Source organism: Marmota monax, unplaced genomic scaffold, assembly GCF_021218885.2.
Source record: "Marmota monax isolate L192 unplaced genomic scaffold, Marmota_monax_Labrador192_F-V1.1 WCK01_AAM20220418_F8-fsc00068, whole genome shotgun sequence".
In the NCBI taxonomy this organism is placed as follows: Eukaryota; Metazoa; Chordata; class Mammalia; order Rodentia; family Sciuridae; genus Marmota; species Marmota monax.
The window spans coordinates 8,861,682-8,885,905 of record NW_026692352.1 but is presented as its reverse complement, the minus strand read 5'-3'; the positions used below and the strand labels follow the sequence as shown (position 1 = coordinate 8,885,905).

Genomic DNA, 24,224 nt, shown 5'->3' with positions numbered 1-24,224 from the left:
CATTGCCCATATTTTATCTTCTCTTTAAAGTAAATATAGAAAAGAGGTGGTGTGGTTTGGGAACTTGTCTCACACTTATATCGGCTCTGTGGTGTTGAGTAACTTCATTTACCTCTCTGAGTAAATCAGAGTATATCACTATAACTCAATTTCTTTTCTAGTTCCATCATATATATATTCCCACTAATAATTTTCAACCTACTTTCATAAGAGGATGAAATTGAATAGTATAAATAAAGTATTTGGCATGTAGTGTGCACTGAAATGAGGAAAATTTTTGTGTTGGCATTATCATTTACATGACTGTCATGGATGGAGTGGTCACTTGAGCTTGCTATTCAAAGGACAGTCTCTGGCTGAGTGTATGTCTGTCCTTTGGAAAGATGAGTGCAAAGCAGACTATTTCCCTTTCTCTCTTGCCCTTGCCTATCACCCAAGACTGTAAAACTAACTACCTGCCAAACAACACAATGAAAGAATCAAGAGGTCACAACAATGACTTATATTTAAGATCCTGGATCACAGACAAAAGGTCTCTCTTATTTTGGCTTTAAGATGACGTTGCTGGTTGAACTTGAACTTCATATCTCTTAATCTCTGCCTTATCTGACTCTTGTCTCTAATTATCACCTGCCAGCAAGCCATTTCTCAGTCCAATCTAGGTGACCCTGGGTTCCTTTCCCAACCATGCAGCCTCCAAATTACTTCTGGATGGCCAAGTCACCTGGAGTCAGACTCAGTTGGAGTTGGAGACAGAGCTTTGCTTTCTCATGTGGCTTTCAGGAATGCACAGGTCACAGAAACACCCCCTACCCACCCCAGCCTCACAATTGTATGGGCCAGTATGATTTCAGTGGGTAAAAAGTTGAGAGGAAAGGGCACTAATGTTCACCTCCTCCCCCATCCCCACCCCCACCCCTGGGATCCAAGCCTAGGAACCATGTTCACCTGCAACACTTCTTTCCCCTCAGTGTGTGTGCCATGTTCACCTGCAACACTTCTTTCCCCTCAGTGTGTGTGTGTGTGTGTGTGTGTGTGTGTTTTCAAGGAAGGACTCACTCTGCATCTTCTTGAAAAGAAGAGAAAGTTCTAACAATAAAAATGTTTCTCTTCACAGAGCTGTGAGAGTTCTATTCATTCTGGGATTAGTTAATTCTCATGACCTTTTAACAAGACAGCACTTTTGCACACTTAGATGAGATAATTGATTCTAATGGGGGAAGAAGCGCTGCTCATTTAACTGCATGTATCTGAGTTGTCTGCAGTTCAAACAAGTTCTCCATTACCTTTGGAGTTGCCAATATATAGATTAAAACAGTAAGAAGGTAAGCAGAAATGTGAGCTAATTCAATCTTGGAAACAGAGTGCTCTCTCCTTCCAGGCAAGTGAACTGTTTTATTGTTATTATTGTCACCTCTCAGAGGAGTGGAGAGCAGTATGAAGCACCTTACAAGAACCTGGTACTTAAATCAGTGCTCAGTAAATGTCACCTACTGTTGTCACTATTATTATCAACAGCACCAATGTAGAGGTCAGAAAACATGACAATCACACATATGTGCAGTTTGCAAAGCACTTTTGCCACATGGTACTTCACTGATAGCAACTGTCTTTTGCAATATTAGTATCCCATTTCTCAGTTTGGATACCTTGACTACAATTCAAAACCAGTTTTCTTACCTCTGGTCCCACTCCACAGTAACCAAAGGGAAAGCAAAGGGTTGATCTCATGACCATTGCTGGGTAAGGCCTCCTGACTAAGTCAAACATGTGTGTGTCCCCTGGATGGCTTGTGTTTGGACCTGAAGTCAGAAGCATGTGCTATATGCTCTAGGCACTCTATGGTTTTTTTGTCTTGAAGGCAGTCACACACTCCCTCAGAACCACCATCTGTGACATCTTCCATAACCTGGGGCCAGGAGCCACAGCTGCTTCTCCCTCAAGGATCCCATGTTGCTACCTAAAAAGAAGTAAAAGTCTGGAGGCCGTTGACATGTTGAAGGAGCAGTCTTTCTAATTAATGCCTGCCTTGCTAGACGTAAGTAGGGAGGGGCAGTGCAGCTAAGTAGGTGGCACCTGGGCCTCCATGCCAGAAAGACTAGTGGTCTGTGTTTGGGGGATTTGAGCAGCTTGAGATTCTCGTCTAGTCTCTGTCACTTGCTAGCCATTTCACCTTGCATACATCATTTGGTCTTGTTGTGCCTTGATTTCTTCATCTGTAAAATGGGGTTATTAATACCCTTCAGGATTGTCATGAGAGTTAAAGGAAATGTTGCTTTTAATACTCTTAACACAATGTGTAGTACATGGGGAGCACTCATAAACAATAGTTTTGTGATTGTCATAATTTCAACTAACCTGAGTTTTTAGATTAATTTATTTATTACTAAGACATGATATCTGTACATCTTTATGGGGCACAAGATGATAATTCAGTATACATGTATACAAATGAATAATGTTCAAATCGGGGTAATATGCATTTCCCATCTCCTCAGGCATTCATCATTTTGTGTACTGGGAGATTTTGCCTTCTGAATTTTAATGTTCACCTCTGTAAACTGGGTCTAGTGGGGCTGCCACGAGGATTGGACATAATATATATATGTTACCTGGCATGCTCCCTGTCCCATTGCAGGACCTCAACAAGTGCAATTACTATGGCCTTCATCTCTCTGTGGATCTTCTCTGCATTCCTGAGGCCCTCCTTCTGGATCAGCCACCTCCTCCTCTGGGCCTTATCCTTCTCAATAGACTTTGTTATCTGTCTGTCTTCCCTCCTTTCCTATGAGCTCATGGAAAACAGGGATGGTCTGATTCAATGCCATCTCTGTAGGTTGCTTCCAGATCTTTCCTATTACACTGCTGGCCATAGAATGGGCTTTTAGAAAATGTTCATCATTGGAACAAAGGAGCAAAAGCTGCTCGCAGCACTTGGGCGGAAGGGTTGGGAGACTTGAGTGTTTCCTCCATGGGAAATTGGTGTAGGCCTCTTGAAAGTGGTGAGTCTGGATGAGTCTTTAATTCAAAAGTGGGATTTAGGTAGATACTTTATACTAGATCACAAACTTTTTGGAAACAGGCTTCCTAGCCCTTTCAGGCGTTGTGTCTCAAACAATATTTATGCTTTGATTTCTCGTGGTTTCTTTTAGAATATTGTATGAGACTGTTTGCAATTGCTACACTGGAAAATGTTTTTTAAACAGAGATGCATACACATGGTACACAATGAAAAGGTACAAAAGATACATGGTGAAAAGCAAGTCTCCCTCCTCCCCTGACCATACAGCTTTTTCCTTCAGAGGACATACCCACTGTTATGACTATCTTTCATTTCCTTTTTGAAATATTCTATACAAATGCAGAAATTTATTTTTAACTCAAAGGTAGTTTGTCAAATACAGTAATCTTACATTATAGTTTTCCTTCCAGAAAAATATACAAAAAGCTTTTTCATTCTCCTGTATGGTTACACTATTTTGCTGTAGATAATAGCTTATCTAGCCCCTATCAATGATTGGTTTATAACATTTTGCTATTACAAGTTATACTGTGGTGAATAGCCTTATATGCACACCATTTAGTATGCGTGTGAGTATACAGGTGAAATTTCTAGAATTGGAAACTTTAAGTTCCAAGGTAAAGAGTGTATATATTTTAAATTTGATAGATTTATCAAATACCAGTTTATGCTCACATTAGCAAAGTATGAGAGTACTTGCTTCCCATTCTCTGCCAATATAGTGTATTTTCAGCCCTCTTTATCTTTGCCAAACCATATGTGGAAAGTAATATTTCAGAGTTTAACTTACATCTCTTTCACCATGAGTAACGTCAAGAATCTTTTCCTATGATGCAGAGTCACTGGTATTTCTTATTCTGTAAACTGTCTGTTCATATCCTATGCCTATTTTCCAACTGGGTTGTTTGATTTTGCTTATTATTGTGAAAGTTATTTTTCCATTAAGGAAATTAACTCTTTGTGATACAAATTGTAATTTTTCCCTCTAGATTGTTATTTATCTTTTGAAGCAAAAGGCCAAGACCTCCTGAAACTCCCCGTCCTGGCTTAACCAGACCGTGAGCCCCTCGAGGGCAGGGTCAAGCCTTAATCATCTGTGTCTCCATTCCCCTGTGCAGGGCCTGGCACTGTAAGAGCCCCTTTCCTGGGCTTTTGTTGAACTGAACTGAATGTCTGTGTTCCCCACCCATCCCCCACTCCCCTTATGGCTTTGGAGCTCCATTTCCACCTCCAGCAGAAAAAGATGACTTTTCTCATTGCTCACCACAGCCATGCACCTGTTTGGCCTAAACTGGCACCTGCAGCCGATGGAGGGGCAGATGTATGAGATCACGGAGGACACAGCCAGCAGTTGGCCTGTGCCAACGGACGTCTCCCTGTATCCCTCAGGGGGCACTGGCTTAGAGACCCCTGACAGGAAAGGCAAAGGAGCCACAGAAGGTAGGGTTGCTGCGTTGTCCGTGTTGTGAGTCCTCTGTGTCTGCCTTTGAACCAAGGAGACCTCCATCATGCACGTCCTGTGCCTGGCTCACAGCTCCATGCTCTAGCGCTTCCTCCATCCCTCTGCACTCCACGCCGGCTGCCAGTCCACCTGTGTCTTCATTGCAGTTCCTTGTCACTATGAGCTCAGAGTGTGCTCTGGCAGGGTTCATGGTGCTCAGTGATATCCCATCCCACGCCTCAAGGGGAGCATCATGGGTGTTCACACTGCTGGGGTGGCCATCTTTGTGTGGGGTCAAGACAAGCTCTTCTGGGGAAATCTCATGGGCTGAATGGACATCTGCAGGGGTGGGGTGTGGTGAGGGGGTTAGATAATGTGTTATAATGGGAAGGTTTTTGGATCTCGTGTTTTAATGATAACACTACTTCAGGTGTCTAGCATTTACCAGCCATGTGACCATGAGCAAGCTACTTAGTTTTCCTGAGCTCCACTTTCTTCATCTGCAATAACAATAATCATTAATATTTGCATAGTATGTTTGTTTCAAAGTTGTTTTTTTTAATCAAGATTATTTCATATTTAATCCTCACGGAAACCCTGTGAGGAAAGTATAATAATTTTTGCCCATTCTAGATGCAAAAACTAAGAATTGTGTTAATTGACTTAATCAGAGTCCCATAGCCAATAGATGGTGGAGCCTGGACTATGATCCCAGGGTTCTTGCCCTCTGTATAATCTTTCTTACCTGACCCCACCCCACAGTTACAGGATCCCAAAAGAGGGTGGATGTGAAATCCTATGGCATAATAAAACACGAATATTTCTTTCAATGACAAAAATGGTGGTGGCATTTGGATTTTGGCATTTTTTAATGGGAATCCATAAGCCCATGTTCCGAATGTCTTAGAGATCTTTCCAACATGCCATAGACATACATTCTTTCAATGTTAGCCAAGAGCAGTGCAGACTCACCGAAATTGGCACCAAGAAAATTGTCTGAGCTCACAAGTCAGAATGGTGTCATTCTGGGCAATATACGCATCCCTTTTTCTGCATCTGCTGTGACCTGCATTATCTTTCTAGTTTTCTTCATAAAGTAGCTATAGCTAGCCTTCACTGCTCACATCTTTCCTCTCATCTCTGTGAACTTAGAAGTCATGTCTTCTGAGCCTCTCTGTTCTTTCAAGGATTTGTATTCCAGCCATTAGTTTGGTTAATAGAGTGGCATATTCTTGGTCACAGTATCTACTTATGACCTTTGAAATGATGATCTTGAAGTCCAAAGTCAATTCTTGACCTATGGTCATCATCAAGGGAAGTAAAAACTGGGCACATTTCCAAAGAGCTAAACTAGAACCCCTGCCCAGTGTTTTGAGGGCAAAGCTAATCTCTTTTGTAAAGGTTTTAAGACTTAAAACACTGCAAAATTTACATTTTTTTGTCCTTAATAGAATATGGAAGGAGATAGTATGACTGAGGCCATTGAAACTGCTTTGGGTTAGGAGTCAGGAGCCCTGAGTTACAGTCTAATTGTTGCTACTGATCTGTGGTACAACCTTAAGCAAATCCCCTGAACAGATGTTCTGGGCTTCATTTCCCTCCTCTTCAAAAGAATATTGAACTAGATTTTTCTATAAGGTGCATTGAAATTTGCAACTTCTGCATATGAAATTAGTAATAGAATCACCATATGATTAGCTCATGGCTCTACAGAATTTTTTTTTCCAAGATGGCCCTGTCCATGGTCCTGCATGTTGGCTTGTGATGCTAATATTAGTTTATAGTGTCAGGTGGCTTCAGTGAATAGCATAAAGGGAAGAGTGTTTTTAGATGAGCATGTTAAAAACATAGATTTAAAATATGCTTCACCCTCAAGAAATTGGCTGAGGCTCTCACTTAACAAAATGTGTTTTCTTCTTTCCATGATCTCTAACAGACATTCTTTAAACAGGAGTTAGATCTATCTGAAATCTCCCACTCTAATGAAATTAGTTTGTGGGTTGTTTCAGTTTTGTTTAGTTTTTCCCAAGGAGCAGGAGGTGCAGATAAGAGGCAACACAAAATTGCACAGGCTTATTGGTTTATTTTAATTGGAGTATTTTTGCTTAAAGGGATTATCTGTCATTACTGATGCAAATGGAAATCCTGTTTACCAACTCCTTAAATGCAGTGCAGTGCTGGAAAGTGGTCAGCATCAGAAGCAATTACTGTGATGTAAAATATATCATTCTAGAAAACAGAGGACAAAGCTTCCTATAGTTTATGTGAGACCACATGGTTCTTAAGGTTTGTGCCCTGGTCAAACCAATGTCTACTCAGTTTATGTTTTTAATTGTGATGCTAAAACTCTAGTTCCTTAGACATATCCCAAGGGGGAAAGTCTTTAACTCTGAACTAAGTGCATATTTCTTATCCCTTCTGAGGGTATCAGAGAAAAGAGCTGATTCCAGAATTAAGATTAGAGTTCCTGCTGCACAGTGCAGGGGAAGCAGTGTAGTGTGATGGAAGATAAATACTCCGGAGCCTCGACGTCCAGGATGTGATTCTTGACCCTGCTTTTTATTGGTTCCGTTAACTCTTGCCAGTTACTCCATATCCCTTGGCCTTAGTTTTGTCATCTGTAGAGCAAGGTTGACAACACCTTTGCTTTCAAAGCCTAGCAGTAAAGACGCATTCAGCAAACGTTCGTTCCTCTTTTCTTGTCTGTTCGAATCCCCAGCCATTCTCGGGTATTAAAATCCAGACTAATTAACATTTACCCCCAACAGATCCTCAAAGGGTTTGGGGTATTTTTAAATATTTTTAAAGGATATATATTTTTAAATTATACAAATTAAATATATGATAATCCCATATCGTGTTTTTCATGTCTTCGAGAGTAACATCAAACTACAATTCATCCTATATTTTCAAAGCAGCTGTAACAATTTCAGGGTCGTCATGGGACAGAAACCAAATACAGCAGCTTTTCAAAGCAAAGCCACAAGAACTTGTGTTATGCATTAATGGGGAAGGGGGGGGAAAAGCATTGAATAAACAAGCATTTCTGATGGTTGAATTGGTGGGCTAGGGATAGCATTTTCTTCTTTCTACAATGAAATCAAAATTGCCCATCAGTTTGAACCATGCAAATTGCTGCACACAGGCTCAGCTGGGCTCTCCAAAATGGAACAGCTTATTTTGATAACCAAATAAATTTCAAACAGTTGCTAAGGAAACTAAAGGATTCTTTGTGCAAGTTATTGCATTGTAAAGAACCAAAAAGGTAAAAGGAGGGGAAGATTGTTAGTTGGTTAGGAATTTAGAACCTATATAGTTAGGTCTCAGTTCAGAAAAGTAAAGATGGTGATTGTGAAGCATATGGAATTTCACTTCTTCCAAATCTTCCTTATTTGACCAAGCTATCCAACCATTTCAGCAATTCATTGAGAAATTTTATTTTATAGGCATGATTGCTAACTGTACAAAGAAAAGGATTGTCATCAGTGCAATATGTCCTGTGAAATCTAATGATACTGTTGGGAAGACCCTAATTCTGAGCTAAGCTCTGTAATTTTTGGTAAAGTTCTGACAGCACCCAATGTTGTTATAGTGTACTTCTCATGAATGTCTTGAGACTCTGACAACTCTGGGACCTCTTTGTAGATTTCTAATTCATAAAAACAATCAACTTGAACCCTAGAAGGCTAGCAGTATTTTTAATGGGTCTTAGATATACCTGGTCAAGTCTTGATATTAGCCTGCATATCCATGAATTAACAGAACCATTGCTCCTTAAGAGGGCAGGCGTACCCACCACACTGAGAATGTCTTTTTAGAGTCTTAATTAATTGTTCATTAATTCAATCCTCTTAGAAACCATATTCTGAAAAATAAAGAGGGAGCCCAAATGGTTTCATCTCTAGTTTCTTAAGCTAAGTCTTAAGCATCCCCGTGCCTCCATATGCAGATTTTAATTGTGTTACAGAAATCACTGAAATACTAAATGAAGGAACCTGCCAACATAGTTGGAACTCCTTAGACAGTAGTTTGTACTACTAATAATACCATTATATCTATCTTTCTCACTATTTCTCCTGCTAATATTTATTACCATTATCTTCCAGAACATGGGTAGGATAAGATTTTTATACACAGAGCTTTTCTCCACCTGATCTAGCCTCTCCCCTCCCTCATTGCCTCACCATTGGTGGATTTTGCTTTGTCATAGGAAGTTTTATATCCTAGTGTTTATGGATGGTGCTCAGAATTAAGAACAAAGAATCTTACAGGATTTGAAAAGAGGAAGACAACAGGGTTTTTTAAATTTTTTTTAGTTGATATGGACAAGTATCTTTATTTTTATTTATTTATTTTTATGTGGTGCTGAGGATTGAACCCAGGGCCTCACGCGTGCAAGGCAAGCGCTCTACCAATGAGCTACAACCCCAGCCCCGGCAATAGTGTTTTAAAAAGACAAACCAGGAGGGAGGTGTTTCCAGCCCCCAGTTCAGCCAGTCTCAGGGGGTCTTCTCCCATTGGCTAAAAGGGATCAGCAGGCTGTTCTCTCTTTTCCCTCAATAGTCCTATTCCACTGGGAACCAGATCCCCCCAATTCAAGGTCCTAGTGGGGGGAAGGATATGCCCCAAACCAATATGTACTATTTTTATCTCATTGTTCACACAAGGAAGACAGTGTTTTCTCCCAGTGGGCCTACCTCATTGAGATACTAGAAAGTGCTATAAAAGTCTCCCTTTGTCACCTCTTCAACATACTTATGCTGTTGTGCCCTACAGAGCTCAGAGGACATCTTCGGGCTGGCCTCTGACCTGTAAGCCTGTAGAACTTAGCTGATACAGTAGCTGTCTCCTGATATATGCTCAGTGAAGGAGAAAATGAATCACGCAGGCATCTCCAGCAGCATGCTAAAAAGAGAGAGCAGTTTTCCATTATTTATTTTCAGACATAGGATCTATTTGAATGCAGACAATTCTCAAATCCCATCAGTTCTGACTCCCACCGACTCACAAAGGAAATGAGCCCTTGGAATTAGCAGTCTTGTGCTTCTTTCTCTATAGTTCCTAGGAGTAAAAAGTTCAGCACATATCCTGCTTTTATTCCTTCTTAGTTCTTCCTCCCTCACGGAATTAAAAGCTGAGGGTACACTATTTTGTACCTGGAATATAAAATGGTCACAGAACTGGGAACCCACAAATCAGATAAAGAAGAATGTGAATAATTCTCTCCCATCTTAATGCTTTGTGAAGTTGGCTCCTGTCTTTGAAGTTTGTGAGTCACGGTGAAGTGGTTGGTGTGTCTGTATTTTCAAGGTAGAAGTCTGGGACATGTTCCTTCCATAAGGAATTCAATGCAAACTCTTTCCCATACTAATGACAGAATACTGGTGGCACTTTTATTGATAGCGCGCATTTCAACTTTTTTTGTTGGCACATTTTTAATTAAAATAACATTTAACGGTTTGAAGCTAAAAACCTGATGTTTCTGCCTAGGAGTTTAAAGGGAATGATAACATATGGAGAAGTTTAACATTTAAATTGAATTTTATTATTTAAAACAGTAAAATATTTTATGACTACAACAATACCCTGCCAAGCTCCATTTCAGCATTAAATGTGCTTTGTAAGGAGTCTCACAAAGCCAGGGAAAAAAAGACATTTTAATTTCTTATTCCCCAAATGCTTTTTATAAAAAGTTCCACAAACGTGTTTTCTTTACAAATGGATTCTTGTTCTCTTCAAGCATCTTCTAACATCTCTGACAACACAAAAAGCCTTGGAGCCAGAATGCCCAGGGGTCCTTCCTAATGGCAAACAAAATGTAGCCTGCTGACTTGATCTTGGTCTTCCGGGCTACTTCTCTGTGGTCTCCCCTGTCCCTTCCCTACTTTTCAGAAGACCCATGTCTGACAGGAAGTTAGGGTTTATCTCTTTCATGTGAGTGTGTTTAATTACTTAAGAGGGGAAGTTTGATAAACAGCCTTCCTTCCTGGCCGAGTGCCTCCAGAAAGCAGTCACTCTCCTGACTGGTGACAGAAATGGGCAAGAGACCTCACCCCTGACCCTCCATAGGGATGCGGGGCATCGGGCGGGGGGCCTGGGTTAAGTTTCCAAGTATATCCTAGACTTTGTATATGAACTTGAGGAATTATGTCAACTTGACCTTCTTTAACACAAAAATGATATTCACCTCCATCCAAAGACCAAGAGGCATTTTTCAGACATGTATCCTCCCTTTGAAGGACCTTCTTCCTCATCTTCCTCAACCCACATCCGTGCTCCAAACACAAACCCCCATCCATGTAGCTGGCCTCAGAATTTGGCTTCTGATTTATACACAATCCAGTGAACTTTTAAAATACCTAGCTCCACTCAAGTCACACCCCCCACTGCTGGAAAACCATTCCAAGTCGGAGATTCAGTACCCACACCTTGCTCCCTCCAGCCTTCCTATTTTACCATGCAGCTCTTTATACACACACTCTCACAAAATCACAAAGTTATTCTCATGTAACCGCAAATGATTATTTTTAGGATCAAAATATATTTTAACAAGCTGTGGAATTATGCAGTAAACAGATGGCCCTTGGGGAGGACCCATACATACTGCTCTGGAAGAATGCATATTTTTAGCAGAACAATTTGAGCATCACTGTGGTGGGGGGCAGTTCTGAACCTTCTTAATCCTGTGAGTAGGGGGATGCCTGCTGGCAGCGGAACATTACAGAGGAGTGAGGCTGAGCGGAGTCCTGGGTGCTGGGATGCTGATTCCTTGTGTCACTTGTGGTTAACCAAGATGCTTTTGTCTTCCTTCCCTCTGTCTTGGTAGGAAAACCCAGTAGTTTCTTTCCAGAGGACAGTTTTATAGACTCTGGAGAAATCGATGTGGGGAGACGGGTTTCCCAGAAGATTCCTCCTGGTACTTTCTGGAGATCTCAGGTGTTCATAGACCACCCTGTGCATCTGAAGTTCAATGTGTCTCTGGGAAAGGCAGCTCTGGTCGGCATTTATGGCAGAAAAGGCCTTCCTCCTTCACATACTCAGGTAAGCAGAACCCTACCGGCCTACTGACCTCCTTGTGCTCCTGCTCAAATCTTTACCCAAATCAAGAAGAGCCTAACCCTGATCCTAGAGCCCAAAGGGAAGTTGGTGTATTTTAAAGGCCTTTTATCCATTTGCCACCCTCTCAGACCCTGCCTTTCAGGCAAGTGAGGTTTAATCCCTGAGGCTTTTTGCAAGGAAGAAATTCTGAGAAATTTCTCAGTAACCTTTCTGCTATTACTCAGTCTCCTAAATTGTGTTACCCAGGAAATGTTATTGAGAAAAAAAAAAATAGACAGTGAGTTTGAGTCCTCTTGTTATTTGCTGTGTAACCTGGTATTCATTACTCATCCTCTTCTAAGCCAGTTTCCTAATCTGTACCAGTGCCCACTTTGCAGGGCTGTTGTGAAGAAGAAAGAGTAGCATTTATAAGGCAGCCAGCATACGACCTGGCTCAAAATAAATGTTACTCCCCTAATCTCTGGCATTCCTTCTTTCCTTCAAGGTTACACTTTATGCAGACAGATGTGCACCAGAAACCCTTGAAGAACTTGTCCAAGGGGCTGGGGGTGTGGCTTAGTGGTAGAACATGTGCTTAGCATGTGCAAGGCCCTAGGTTTGATCCCTAGCACCAAAAAAAATAAAATGAAAGAATAAGAACTTTTTCAAGATGACATACAGCAGAGACTTATGCAATGTCTTCCTAGCTCTGGAATTGGAGTAATATAAATCATAAGCATCCTCAGGTTCCAAGGCCACATACAGTCTTCCTAACCCCAGTAGTCAGTTGAAGTTTATAGTTATAAGCTAGACAGATAAATTTGCTAAGGATGGAGTCACAGAAAATAGAGGGAGCTTGAGCCCCTGATGACTGCAGAACTGCCTTGCAAGTCCTAGAATTCATGCCTCCACACAGTTTTCATGAAGTAGAATGACTACCTATCTTTTCTGTTTGTTTGTTTTTTAAGAGCTAGGAAGATGGATGGCTACTCAATTTGCTTGCTTGCTAATAGGTCAGTAGGGCTTAACCACCTACCTGTTATTAACACTGCATGTCTGACTTATCTAGAGTCTTATGCTAGCAGTCTCAGATCAATTGGCATTTGAATTTGACACAGCATGCAATTATTGATAGACTTTTGGACTAATCCAGTTCAGTTCTTCTAAAATATCTCCCTGAAACTGGAGCCATTTAGAAAAGATTATTGACAAAAGACAGATATAAACCAAATCTTCAACTGTTCGTGAAGAACATTCCATCCCTACTAACACTCCAATCCCAGCCTGAAACCCCTGAGATTCCATCAGTACTTGTGTAGAGCTCAGTCATGAAGTGGCTGGGTTTCTAATCTTGGGCCACCATTGAAAGAGCATGGTTCTGTTTTAAATGAGGCCAGGTGAAGACTTGCCACACTTGCAGCAAAAATAAAAACAAACCAAGACTAGGAAATAATGCCCAAATGATGCCACATTCACAAGAGAGGAAGGAGAGTATTACCATGAGATATAGGATTTGAGTTGGTTGATAGCTTTCCTGCAGCTTCTGCCTCTCTGTTTCCTTATGCATTCCCCCACCCCGCTCTGCCCCGGCCAAGAGAAGCCCAAAGAAAACATAGCATGTGCTGGAGCAGATCTGCTGCTAATTATACTTATTTTGTGCTTTAGTTTGACTTTGTGGAGCTGCTGGATGGAAGGAGGCTCCTGACCCAGGAGGCACGGAGTCTGGAAGGACCCCAACGCCAGTCTCGTGGTGTCGTTCCCCCCTCCAGCCACGAGACTGGGTTCATCCAGTATCTGGACTCAGGAATCTGGCACTTGGCCTTTTACAATGACGGGAAAGAGTCTGAAGTCGTCTCCTTTCTCACCACTGCCATTGGTAAGAAGCTCCACCTTTTGCTATCTCTTTGGGTAGGAGGACACTTGGGGACTTTGAGAGTTGATGCCAACAAGAGAATGAATGTGTCTTACTCAGAGCTGTAGATGCCACTCAGAGTATGGGGTGGGGCTGTCCTTCCTGGGCATGCTGGAGGAGGACTCAGCATGAGATGCAGGTAGGACACGACAGACAGAGGGGCCATCCTGATACCTTCCTCATGCTGTCTGTGTGATGATGTATGGAGCAGCAGCCACCTTTCCAGACCAGGGGATAGAACTAAGAACCAGACGGGAGTCTTGGATGACTGGCCACATGGTGGGAACATCTCCCCTCTTGGCTCTTGGTTCTCACCTTTTCATCTTCTGAGTCTTGCTTGGTTCAGTTCGCTGACTTATTGTTTAGTTTTGGTTTGGTTTTTGATTTTGGAATTAACAGTCTCTGGGAAAGAGGATAAAGGCTGGAAAGAGAGTAAGAATAGCAGCCCAGAGGACTGGAGGAGCCATGTGGTCAGTCAGATCAGGTGTTACTGAGAGCAGAGGTGTCCTGGTCTCTGACAAGGGGAAGCCTTGGTGTCTTAAATGAGTCCAAACACCATCACTCTTCCTCATGCAAAGGGGCATGGCCACCTCAGGTCTATGGGTGTCTAGGTAGCCTGCTTCCCTCTTGGAAGAATTTCTCTTCTTTACTAACATAATAGATAGAACCCGTCTCCTCCTTAGGTGACCATGGTTTGCTGAGGGACATAATATCTTGGTGGTTTGGGTCAGAAAACGTGTTCTGAGTCTCTATTGGATGTACTGTGATACAGCCTGGAGATAAAATCTTGAGAGAAAGACAGGGCTCCATGAACCAGAACACCTGGGAATGGAGTTTTTGCCTAACGGACATCTCTGTGTGGTTTGGAGTTCGCCTGAGAACTCTGTCTCAGTCTGTGGCTGGGAGTCTCTCTGACATGGAAAATGGAGTTGAATGAACATCTCCAAACTTGATACTAGGTTTCCTAAACTCATGCGAGACCCTGGTTCTTCCTTCTAAATAGCAGTGGTCATTTCAGGCCATTTTCTTCTAATTCACCATTTCGCCCTTAGTATTGAGGCAGAGGGAATCTCCCCATTAAATGCAAGGCATGGTTAATAAGCTTCTGCTATCAATGCAGCCTCATGGCAAAGTGAAGGAGGTGGGATCATCAGGCAGCTGGCTCTGATGAAGGAAACATTCCTCAGTGCTGCCCTGTTTTGGAAGTCTGTCCTAGCTGCAGGACTCAGAATGCCTGGAGGGCAGTCTTCTGTCTCCCTGGCACCCGGTGGGTCCCCATGCACGTGTCCTCAGTTGGTGAGGGAGTGAGTGTGAGCATGGCCTTTCCTGTGCCCAGGCTCTCATTAGCAGGACTGTGGACAGTCACAATCTCAGCAGGTGTGCTGCCATTGTATTCTGCCCTGCATGTCTTCTTGAAGCATAGTGCAAAGCATGCTCAGGTCCGAGTCTCCACCATGAGCTTGAGTTCACCTCACACAGATCACTCAAGTTTTTCAGCTCTTGGGGTCTCAAGATTCTGGAATTTGAAGCTGCAGCTTAGCAGTTGGAGGTAACATTGAGGTGGAAAGTGCAGTTCCAGTCCCCATCGTTGATAGCCCAGTTCTAGCCCTCTCCATCAATGAGAGTGTCACTTTGTGGGTTTTGCTAGGCTATAATATCTGCATCTTTTCTCTTTCTGGACATGGTGGCTTCAATTTAGGGACACAATTATCAAATTATGGTGGTGCCAAAGTTACAGCTCCCCGGTCTCCCAGCTCAACTCTTCCTAGACACAGTTTACAAGCAAGAATAGAGCATCAGGTTTTCACAGAACTGGGAGTTTTTATGGTCAGATTTCTGTTTTAAGAATGATATAAATATGAAGGGATATTAATTTAAACTCCCAAAGAAAACTACTTATAATTATGATATGCATCTTTGAGAAATAAAATGGAGATAAGATTTGCCAACTCGTGGCTTGTCAGTGATAGCTAGCCTCTTTGTCTTAACTGGGGTGATGGTCCTGCTTTTCCCCTGGCTGCTCTGTTTGCCCCCTTAACCCTGTCATGTCTATGGGCTTTATTGTGCTTCTCAGACTTTAATGTACTTACGAACCACTTGGGGGTCTTGTTAAAATGCAGATTCTGTTCCAGCAGGTCTGGGGGACCTGAGATTTTGCATTTCTGGCCAGTACCCAGGGATATTAATGCTGCTATGGGCCACATTTTGAGTAGCACAGGTTTCTGGTACCTCATTGGTGGTTCTCAAACACTTTGGAACAAAGAACTCTGTGGGAGGATAGGTAAAAATTCAGATTTCTGGGCCTTTCTTGAGAACTCCTGAATGCCTCCAGTCGGGCCAAGTGATCATGATTCTGATGGTCTGTCAACAGATTTTAAAAACAAATACTACATGAGGAACTACCCTTCGTTCCTTCCTTCCCTTCCTCTGTCCCTACTTAGTTTTGCAGCCATGGACAGCCATGTCACCTCACTGAATCTCAACTTTTCTTGTCCAGAAGCCAAAAATGTAAAAGTACTTTGCAATCCCCATTGTGAAGATTAGAGAGAGAGATATAAAATGCCTAGCACAGCTTCAGGCCTCCATACGTGCTCGATAAACGGAAGCTGTTAATATTCTCTGCCATCCTTTTTCTCCTTCCACTTTCTCTTGCTGGCTTTCTGACCTATCTGTCTCCCTTCAAGCTACAGTGATTGTTTAATGAACACCGTTCTCCCCCCCCCCGCCTTTAATACAAAAACAGACTGATTCTGATGTTGCTATTAATACCTCTTTCCCCAAGAGTCCCTGGCATTGAGTCTCAGCTGTCTGTGATCGTTACCTGTGAGCTGTGAGTTGTAATTTGTCTTGGCAGGTTAATTAAAAGTTTAGGTCTTGTTTTAGTGAAGTCATTATGGTCCCAATATACAATTGTAACTCTCGGGTTTGCTTAACACACAAATTGGAATATGACCCTCCCTTCGTTACACATCGAAACGCAGACCAAGAATTTAAAAAGATCTGAGTTGTCAGAATCCAGAGTATTTATGTCTGTTTGTAATTAAGTAAAGGGAGAAATAATTGTGTTTAATTTAATGAATGGCTGTATTGTGTACGTTTTTGCTTTTCCCTCCATTTAATGCAATCCAGCTGATGATTTTAAATTAAATGAGTTTATCTTTTGCCTTGAAAAAAATCTAAGAGCCTTTTACAAACTGTATACACAAATATATCCACACAGAGACCTGATGTCACCCGAGCTCCCAGGGAACAAATGCATGCACATACATGCTCACACATGCCCCCACGAAATCCAAGCCAGTTTGAGAATAAAACATGGCAGCTCTTTTCAGAAAAAATAGTCTGCCCCACCCCATCCCCCACATGCTCCTGGCTCCAATAGGGGGTGGGAGCCTTGCTCACCCCCATGTGTTGAAGGAGGTAGGAGGATATAAACCACTCACAGGGGTTCAATTCACCCCATCACCATTTACAAAGGGTTTTCACATACATTCTTTAAATCTTGCAGGAACTCCATGAGGTGACTATTCTTATTTTTATTATCATCCCTGATTGCAGATGAGGAAATGGAGGTTCAGGGAAGCTGAAAGAAAAGCTAGGACATGCATTCGAATGTGTCTGACTACAAAGCTCGTGATTTTCCTTCGTAAGCAATCTGCCTCCTCCCAGGATCCAGCCCCTTTGGGATGCCCACACTCACTTATTTCCCATCCATTTGTTCATTCAGCATTTAGGGAGCATCTACTGTGTTTGGGGGACCATGTTTAGCACTCTCACATATGTAGCTTATTCCTTACAAGAACCTTAGACAAGAGGTCTTGTAAGTTCTGATTTACAGATGAAGAAGTTGAGGCTTAGAATTTAGTTGACTTGCTCAAAATTAAGAGCAAAGCCAGAATGAAAATCTGGACTCCAAATCCCACAAAGTCCCCACTATGCCACAGGGTCTTGCTATTTTGTCAATGGCTACTAGTAAATATTTTATTACTGTTTGTATTATATGAAACATAATTTCCCCTTGTTAGCTTGACTCCAGTTATAAGTAACCATCTTACATCAACCCAGGAAGTTTTTTTGAGAAGTCATTAAAAAGACCATGTATAAAATCTCACAGTGTCCAAATTTTTAAAAAGAAAAATACCTTTGTATGAATTGCTTACAACTCCAAGGCCTAACAAGTTAGTATTACAGAATTTGGGGTCTCCAGATAGCATCTTTTCATTTCAGTTGATGCTGAAGCATAAAAGGATAGATCAACTTGACATTGTGGCAATGTGAGCCAAGCTGAAGAATAACAGAGGTGTCTTACAGTGGATTTAAAATCCCAGAGGAGAGAAATAAGAATCATTGGCAGGAAACATAAAGACTGGGAATCTTTATGAGAAACATGCTCTGATCTTCTTGGTGCTAATTGAAGAGTCTGTTTATGCCCAGGCAGCCACTGGAGATCAATCCATGTCAGGGACTAGACACAGATTTAGCCCCTTCCCTCCCTCCCCCTCTCTTCCCTCCTTTTTATTCCATTATCCAATGAATATTGCATCCTTTCCCTTTTCCAAGATGGGGATTCAGGGAAGGTATGACATGGTTCCTGGCAAAAGTAGCTGGTAGTCTAGATTAAGTGAGATGAAAGCCTTATGGAGCAAGTATCTCTAAGCCAAGGAAAAGAGCGAGAAAGGCCACCCCTGGAGCCACCAGCCCAAGGAAGGGCCAGGAGGGTTGGAGGAAGGGAAGGGCTTGTCCAGCTGGATGAGCCAGGGAAGGCTGTCTGGATGAAGAAGTAACATTTGATCTGGACCTTAAAGTTTGGGCAAAATTTTCACATTTAAAGAAAGGAAATGGAAGGATGAGTGCTAAGGAAAGCATCCCAGGCAGTGGGGGTGGATGGCATAAACAAAAGGACAGTGGGCAGAAAATTAAGAGCTGGCTAGGAGGAGCCTGCAGTGCTGCTCGACAGGAGCTCAGGGTGCCCTGAAGGGGGAAGCAGTAATCAAGGAAGAGCCTACGGCGCCGCCCTACAGAGAGTTCATAAGCACTGGGTGTCATGACAGGCTTTTGAGTAAGAGGATGAAATGATCGGAGCTGGGGGGTTTATCTTAAGAGGCCCAGAACAAGAGTCCATTAATTTATGTGGTCAGAGGGTTACTGATATTGAGTCTGTGATTTCATGAGGGCACTGCAGGAGGCTGGGTGCCAGGGAAGACAGAAGGGGCCCATCAGTGGTACCAGTGGTATTTTTCCTCTGATTTCCCCATGATCCATTCCTCTTTGTTTCTAGACCTGCCTAGATACTTGCACCTACATTTCTATCTTCTGTGGGTCATCAAAATTGGGTCCTTCATGATTTTCCAAAGACTGTGCTAGACTTGCCGTTTTTTCATTTCCCTTGCTTTGATTGGGCATTAGCCTCTGAGTGCATTTACAAGGATCTAGGGAGAAAAATCCCCAGCATTATACACTGTAATTTGTGTAAGAATCTACCATGACCTCAAGGAAGAAACTCAGAAAAGTGATTGAAGAACAATTTTCAGTTTTTAATAATCGCCTTCCATACCCCACCTCACGTCCCCTTCCTTTGAATATACTCTAAGATAGAAACACAGCAACGAAGAATCCAGGTCTCTTGGTAATAAATTAACCTTCTTGTAAATGACATTGGCAGAACTTTGTGAAATTTCTAATGGAAACACTTCTTTGGAAAAGTGCCCTGTGAATTCACCTCTCCTTGATACGGTGATTTATTTGGAGCAATCTGGTATAAGTGGAATGAAATTGTAGGCCAAGGGAGAGCTCAAGTCAGCACATTGGAGACAGACTGTGGCCAAAATCTGTTAGGAGGAAGAGAGCTAGGAATATCAGAGTGCTATATCTGCAGAATCAAAACCTAGTCCCACCAGCAGCTATCTCTGCTCGCTGAAGGACAGGCTGCCCCACTGTCCCCCAACTCCTTCTACTGCCCTGCAGTCTTATTGTGGACTGCTGAAACTTCTGAATTCCCCACCTGGATTTTCATGGCAGGAAAGAAGAAAAAGTAGCCCAAGGACACCATGAGTGCCAAGCAATAAAGTTTGTCTCTTAGTAGGAAATACTTAGAAATGTGTTTAGTGTGTGATAACCTAAATCTTACCCAATCAGCATTTAAGTGAAGTTTTAATGTCCTTCCGCTCATTCTAAGGCTAGGGTGTTTCTATTCAGGGCCAGGATGGCAGTTCAGTAGTAGCATCAGGGACCAGGCCCTTTCCACCCTGTGCTCTGCCGTCCTTCCTCTGATTTATTGGTTTCATATTTGCTGCCTCATGGTCATAAGATGGCTGCTGCACCTCCTGGACTCATCTGCATGTCATGTAGGAAGAAGAAAGGGGAAGGATGCAGGAAAGCAGAATGTTTCCTAAATCATTTAACTTGAATTTTTTGACAGAGATGTGTCACTGGGACACTCAGAGCAAGAGGGAAATCTTAAAGTGAATATTTTCAGCTTGGAACATTGGCACTCTGATCAAAATTAGGGTTCTCTCAGGAGGATGGGAAATTAATATGGGGTAGACAGCCAGCAATATCTGCCACAGACTTCATCAAGACGTTTGGTTCACAAATAGCAACAGAGTCCTCTTACCATGTGTAAGATTCAGGCCCAGGCATTAGGAACAGCCATGAGGCAGGCAAGCTTGCTCCTGAAGACCTCATGGGCCAGTAAGTTAGAGGAAGTGAAGCTGAGAAAAGAGGAAGTCACCCATGTAACAAGGTAGAGGGAATATATTTTGGTTCAGGCTCTTTGTATCACCCAAGAAACCAAGGACTTCTGTCAGTAAGCCTTGAAGCCACTTGCTTGTTGCTTTAAGATGGACAGACAGCAGGAGCAAGTCCTGATCAGTGGAGGACACCAGGTGGTAGACAGACCTAGAAAGGGTCAGTTTGTTAATTTATTCATTCATTCAGCATTTACTAATCGCCTTTTCATTTGCCATGTCCTGGGAAGGCATTCCATGTTATGGTACGTAAAACAGCCAAGCTTCCTGCCCTTGTATTTATAGACATGCTTGAGACATATTAAGAGAGAGCCTCAAATCTATACATATGTGTAAAAGTCCATGATCATAAATGGCACATTAACACTGTCAAAGAAGAGTGGGCTCTCGAGAAGCAGTGGGCCTCACACAGCTGGCTGGGCCAGGTGCATGACAAGCTGTTCAGGTGAAAGTTGGAGGAGGAATGTACAAAGCAGAGGGAAGAAAGTAGAATATATGCAAAAGCCTGGGACAGGAAGTTGCTGGGAGTGCTCCAGGAACTCTATGGTGGTCACATTGTGGGTGTGGCCATCAAAGGACTAAATGGACTGGAGAGGCCACCAAGAACCAAACTGCTCAGGGTCTTAGAATGCCATGTGAAAGGTATCATTTTATTTTCAGTTTAGGTCAAAGGCAACAGGAAGCCCCTGTGGAAATCTAGATCACTTAATCTGATACACATATGCAAGCGTTCCCAGGAAGAACTGGGAACCATGTTAGGAAGCTCTTCCACCTGTCTAGGCAGGGCTAATGCTGTCTGCTCCAGAATGGAGGCCTCAGAAGTGGCAAGGAGGGAGCAGATTTGAGCCATTGTACTGCCCCTTAGAGATTGTTGGCCAGCTCCAGGGGTTAAGACATTTCTAAGGGAAGAAACAAACGGCAAAACAAATGAGGGCAGAAGGGTCCTTCATTAAGGTGAGTTTAGATAGGCAACTGGCAGAGGGGCCTGTGGGGGTCAGAACTGGGAGGCAGGACCAGGAGAGTATGCTGGTGGAAAGCTCAGTGGAGAGAGTCCCGGTACTTGGGGCCTCATCCATGTCAGGAGTTCAGCTACCTCCTCCACCCACAGCCACCGTGAGCCTCACTCCATGTTCAGTTTATGTTTTTGCCACTTGGGTTTTTGCCAGAAGACTTTACACGCCTTTCCTTTGTTTAACTCTCACTCTTTTAAAGATGAGAAAACTGAGGCTTCGCAAAGTCACAAGACTTATCTAGGGCCACATAGCTACCCGATAGCAGAGCCAGGATCATAGTTCTAACCACCAATTAAGTACAGATTCTTTGTCAGGTACTATACTCAATACATCTTCAGTTCCCAAACAACCCAGGAGTCAAGTTAAATATATTTTCCATATTATAGCTAAGGAAATTGAGGCTCAGAGATCAAATGTCACTGGCCAAGATTTCACAGACAGGAACCAGCAATTAGGTTAGCAGTGTGCATGACCTTTCTTATACACCAGTGAACAGATCTGCATCCAAGTTTCTAATATGGTGACATCCATGTGTGTTCTGATCCACTCATAGTCAGGATATCATAAAGATAAACATGGGCTTAGAGATGATGCCCCTAGGCTTGCAGAGTACCAGTGGCTCACAACTCATGGGACTTTCAGCCTTGTTTAATACAAAACCTCTGACCAGGCCTCACCCTGCTAAAGAAACCCCTCCTCCTTCCCTCCCTCCATTCATATGGGGAGTTTTCAGTAGAAGTTATTTTCTTAGTAATAGTTTTACTTTTTAATGGATGAATAAGTGTCCTGATAGCTCTATGCTCTGTCAGTTGCTCATCCCCATCCTGCTCATTGGGGGTTCTGCAGCCACACTGTGGTTGGGGAAGGGTTCTCCCACAGTGGTTGGTGTCTTCTCTCTTTTCCTCTATAGTGCCACTGACAAAGGACATCATTAAAGGTGTGGCCTCTTGTCCTGTAGCACACCCTTAGAAATAATCTAACTGCCACTGATATGGGAATCTCTGCCAACTCTGGCATTGGTGGTAGATAGTTCATGTTATTGGAGGCAGAAGTTCATTTGGAAGTAGGGCTGTGAACAGAGAAGTGGTGTGATCCAGAGAAAGGCAATGCTTGGGAGTCAGCTCTACACTATGTATGTATATGAGCTGAGGGACTTTGGGTAAGTCTTGACCTCCCTGAATGCCTGTGTCATTAGCAATCAAACCTAATTTACAGAGTTTCACAATGGTGTAAAAACATATGATTCATGGAAGGTACTTAGCATGTTTTTTTGTGTCTCTTATTTATTCATCATTTGTTAAGCATCTACTTTACTAAGTGCTAGAGTTTTGCAATGAATTAAAAAAAAAAAAAAAAGACTTGTCCTTAGAAAGCCTACAGTCAATTGGGAGAATTGACCCTTTCATAAATAATTCCCACATAATGTGGGCTGTGCCAGCAGAAGTCCAGGTGAGCTCAGAGAAGGGTTGCCACCTCTGCTATGTAGGCGGGGCCTGTGAGGCATAACAGACTTATTGTGGAAAAAGTGCTGAGTGGGCTGGCGGGCAGTATGCAAATATGATTAGCAACACAGGGACAGCAGAAATGGGACCAAGAAAGGAGACATAGGAGTACTTCCTTTCTGTGGGGGATGTGTTCTGATACCCCACAGACAGTACTGAACACCATATATATTATGTTTTTGTCTATACATAAGACCTATGATGAAGTTTAATTTATAGATTAGCTAACAGTGATTAACAATAATAACTAATAATAAAATAGAACAATTATAACAGTATGCTATGACAAATTATACAGATGAGGTCACTTTCTCTGTCTCTCTCTCAAAATACCTTTGAAAAACATGGTACTGACTACTGAACCCAGGGCTAGGTCAAGCACTCTGCTTCTGAGCTACATCCCCAGTTCTTTTTATTTTGAGATTGGGTTTCACAAAGTTGCCCAAGCTAGCCTTGAACTTGGGATCTTCCTGCCTCAGCCTCCTCAGTAGACGGGATTACACGTATACATCATCATATCTGGCTTAAAAATGTCTTCGTAATTAGAAGAAAAGATTTTGAGTGTTCTCACCACAGAGAAAAGATAAATGTTTGAGGTGATAGATATGCAGATTACCCTGATTTGATCATGTCACAAAGTATACCCATATCAAAATATCACAGTGCACTCCATAGTATGTACAGTTATTATGTATCAATTCAAAACCTTAACAATAAAATCTTGTACTATATTTATCAAAGTTGACTGTAGTAAGTGAAACCAAGGGAATCAAAACTATAGGTAAGGGAAGACTACTGCATATGGAAAAAGTCACCAAAAACAGAACAAAAGAAAAAAGAGCATATTAGTTTGCTTGGGCTGCCATAACAAAATACCACAGATAGGATGGCTTACAAAATTCATCTGTCTTAGTTCTGAAGACTAGACATCCAAGACTAAAGTGTTGGCAGAGTTAGTTTCTGGAGAACCTTTTATTGTTGGCTTGCAGGTGGCTTCCTTCTTGTTATGTTTTCCTGTGACCTTTTTTCTGTGTATGTGTGGAAGGAGAGAGATGGCTGGTGTGTCTTCCTGTTCTCATAAGAACACCAGCCCCACCATGATGACCTCACTTAACCTTTATTGCCTCCTTCTGGACCCTGTCTCCAAATACAGTCACACAGGGGGTTGGGGCTTCAAAATTTGAATTTGGCAGGGAAACCCAGTTCAGTCCATAACAAGAGACATCAAGGAGGTGATAAGACAGTAGCTCTGCTCAACCAACTGATGAACTGGCCAGAAAGTATCACTGTTTTTGTGTTGGAGATGAAGAAACTTCTAGGACCAGTGACTCACACAGGGACACAAGGCATCTTCTGAATCCAGTCCCAGTAACTTCTTCTGAAGCCTGGCTGCTTAGCAGGCCTTGGAACATGGCAGACCTTCATCAGAGGGTCAGCGAACTCCAAATGAGAAAGTCAAAGTTCACTGATGTTCTCTGCAGTCTAGAACCTTCTGCCATGAGCATGAACTTCTTATGGGCAGCTCTGAAGAAAAGAAGGCACAGTTGCCA

General features: G+C 42.4%; 1 protein-coding gene across 3 annotated transcripts in view; it reads left to right on the top strand.

Moving 5' to 3' along the window:
- Tenm4 (teneurin transmembrane protein 4) overlaps positions 1-24,224 on the top strand; it is a 1,383,002-nt gene that overhangs the window by 1,194,774 nt on the left and 164,004 nt on the right. For all 3 annotated transcript variants that reach the window (XM_058578572.1, XM_058578574.1, XM_058578573.1), the window contains 3 exons: positions 4,292-4,462; positions 11,290-11,504; positions 13,167-13,377. In XM_058578572.1, the coding sequence (XP_058434555.1) occupies positions 4,292-4,462; positions 11,290-11,504; positions 13,167-13,377 (597 nt within the window). The remainder of the gene's footprint in view (positions 1-4,291; positions 4,463-11,289; positions 11,505-13,166; positions 13,378-24,224) is intronic.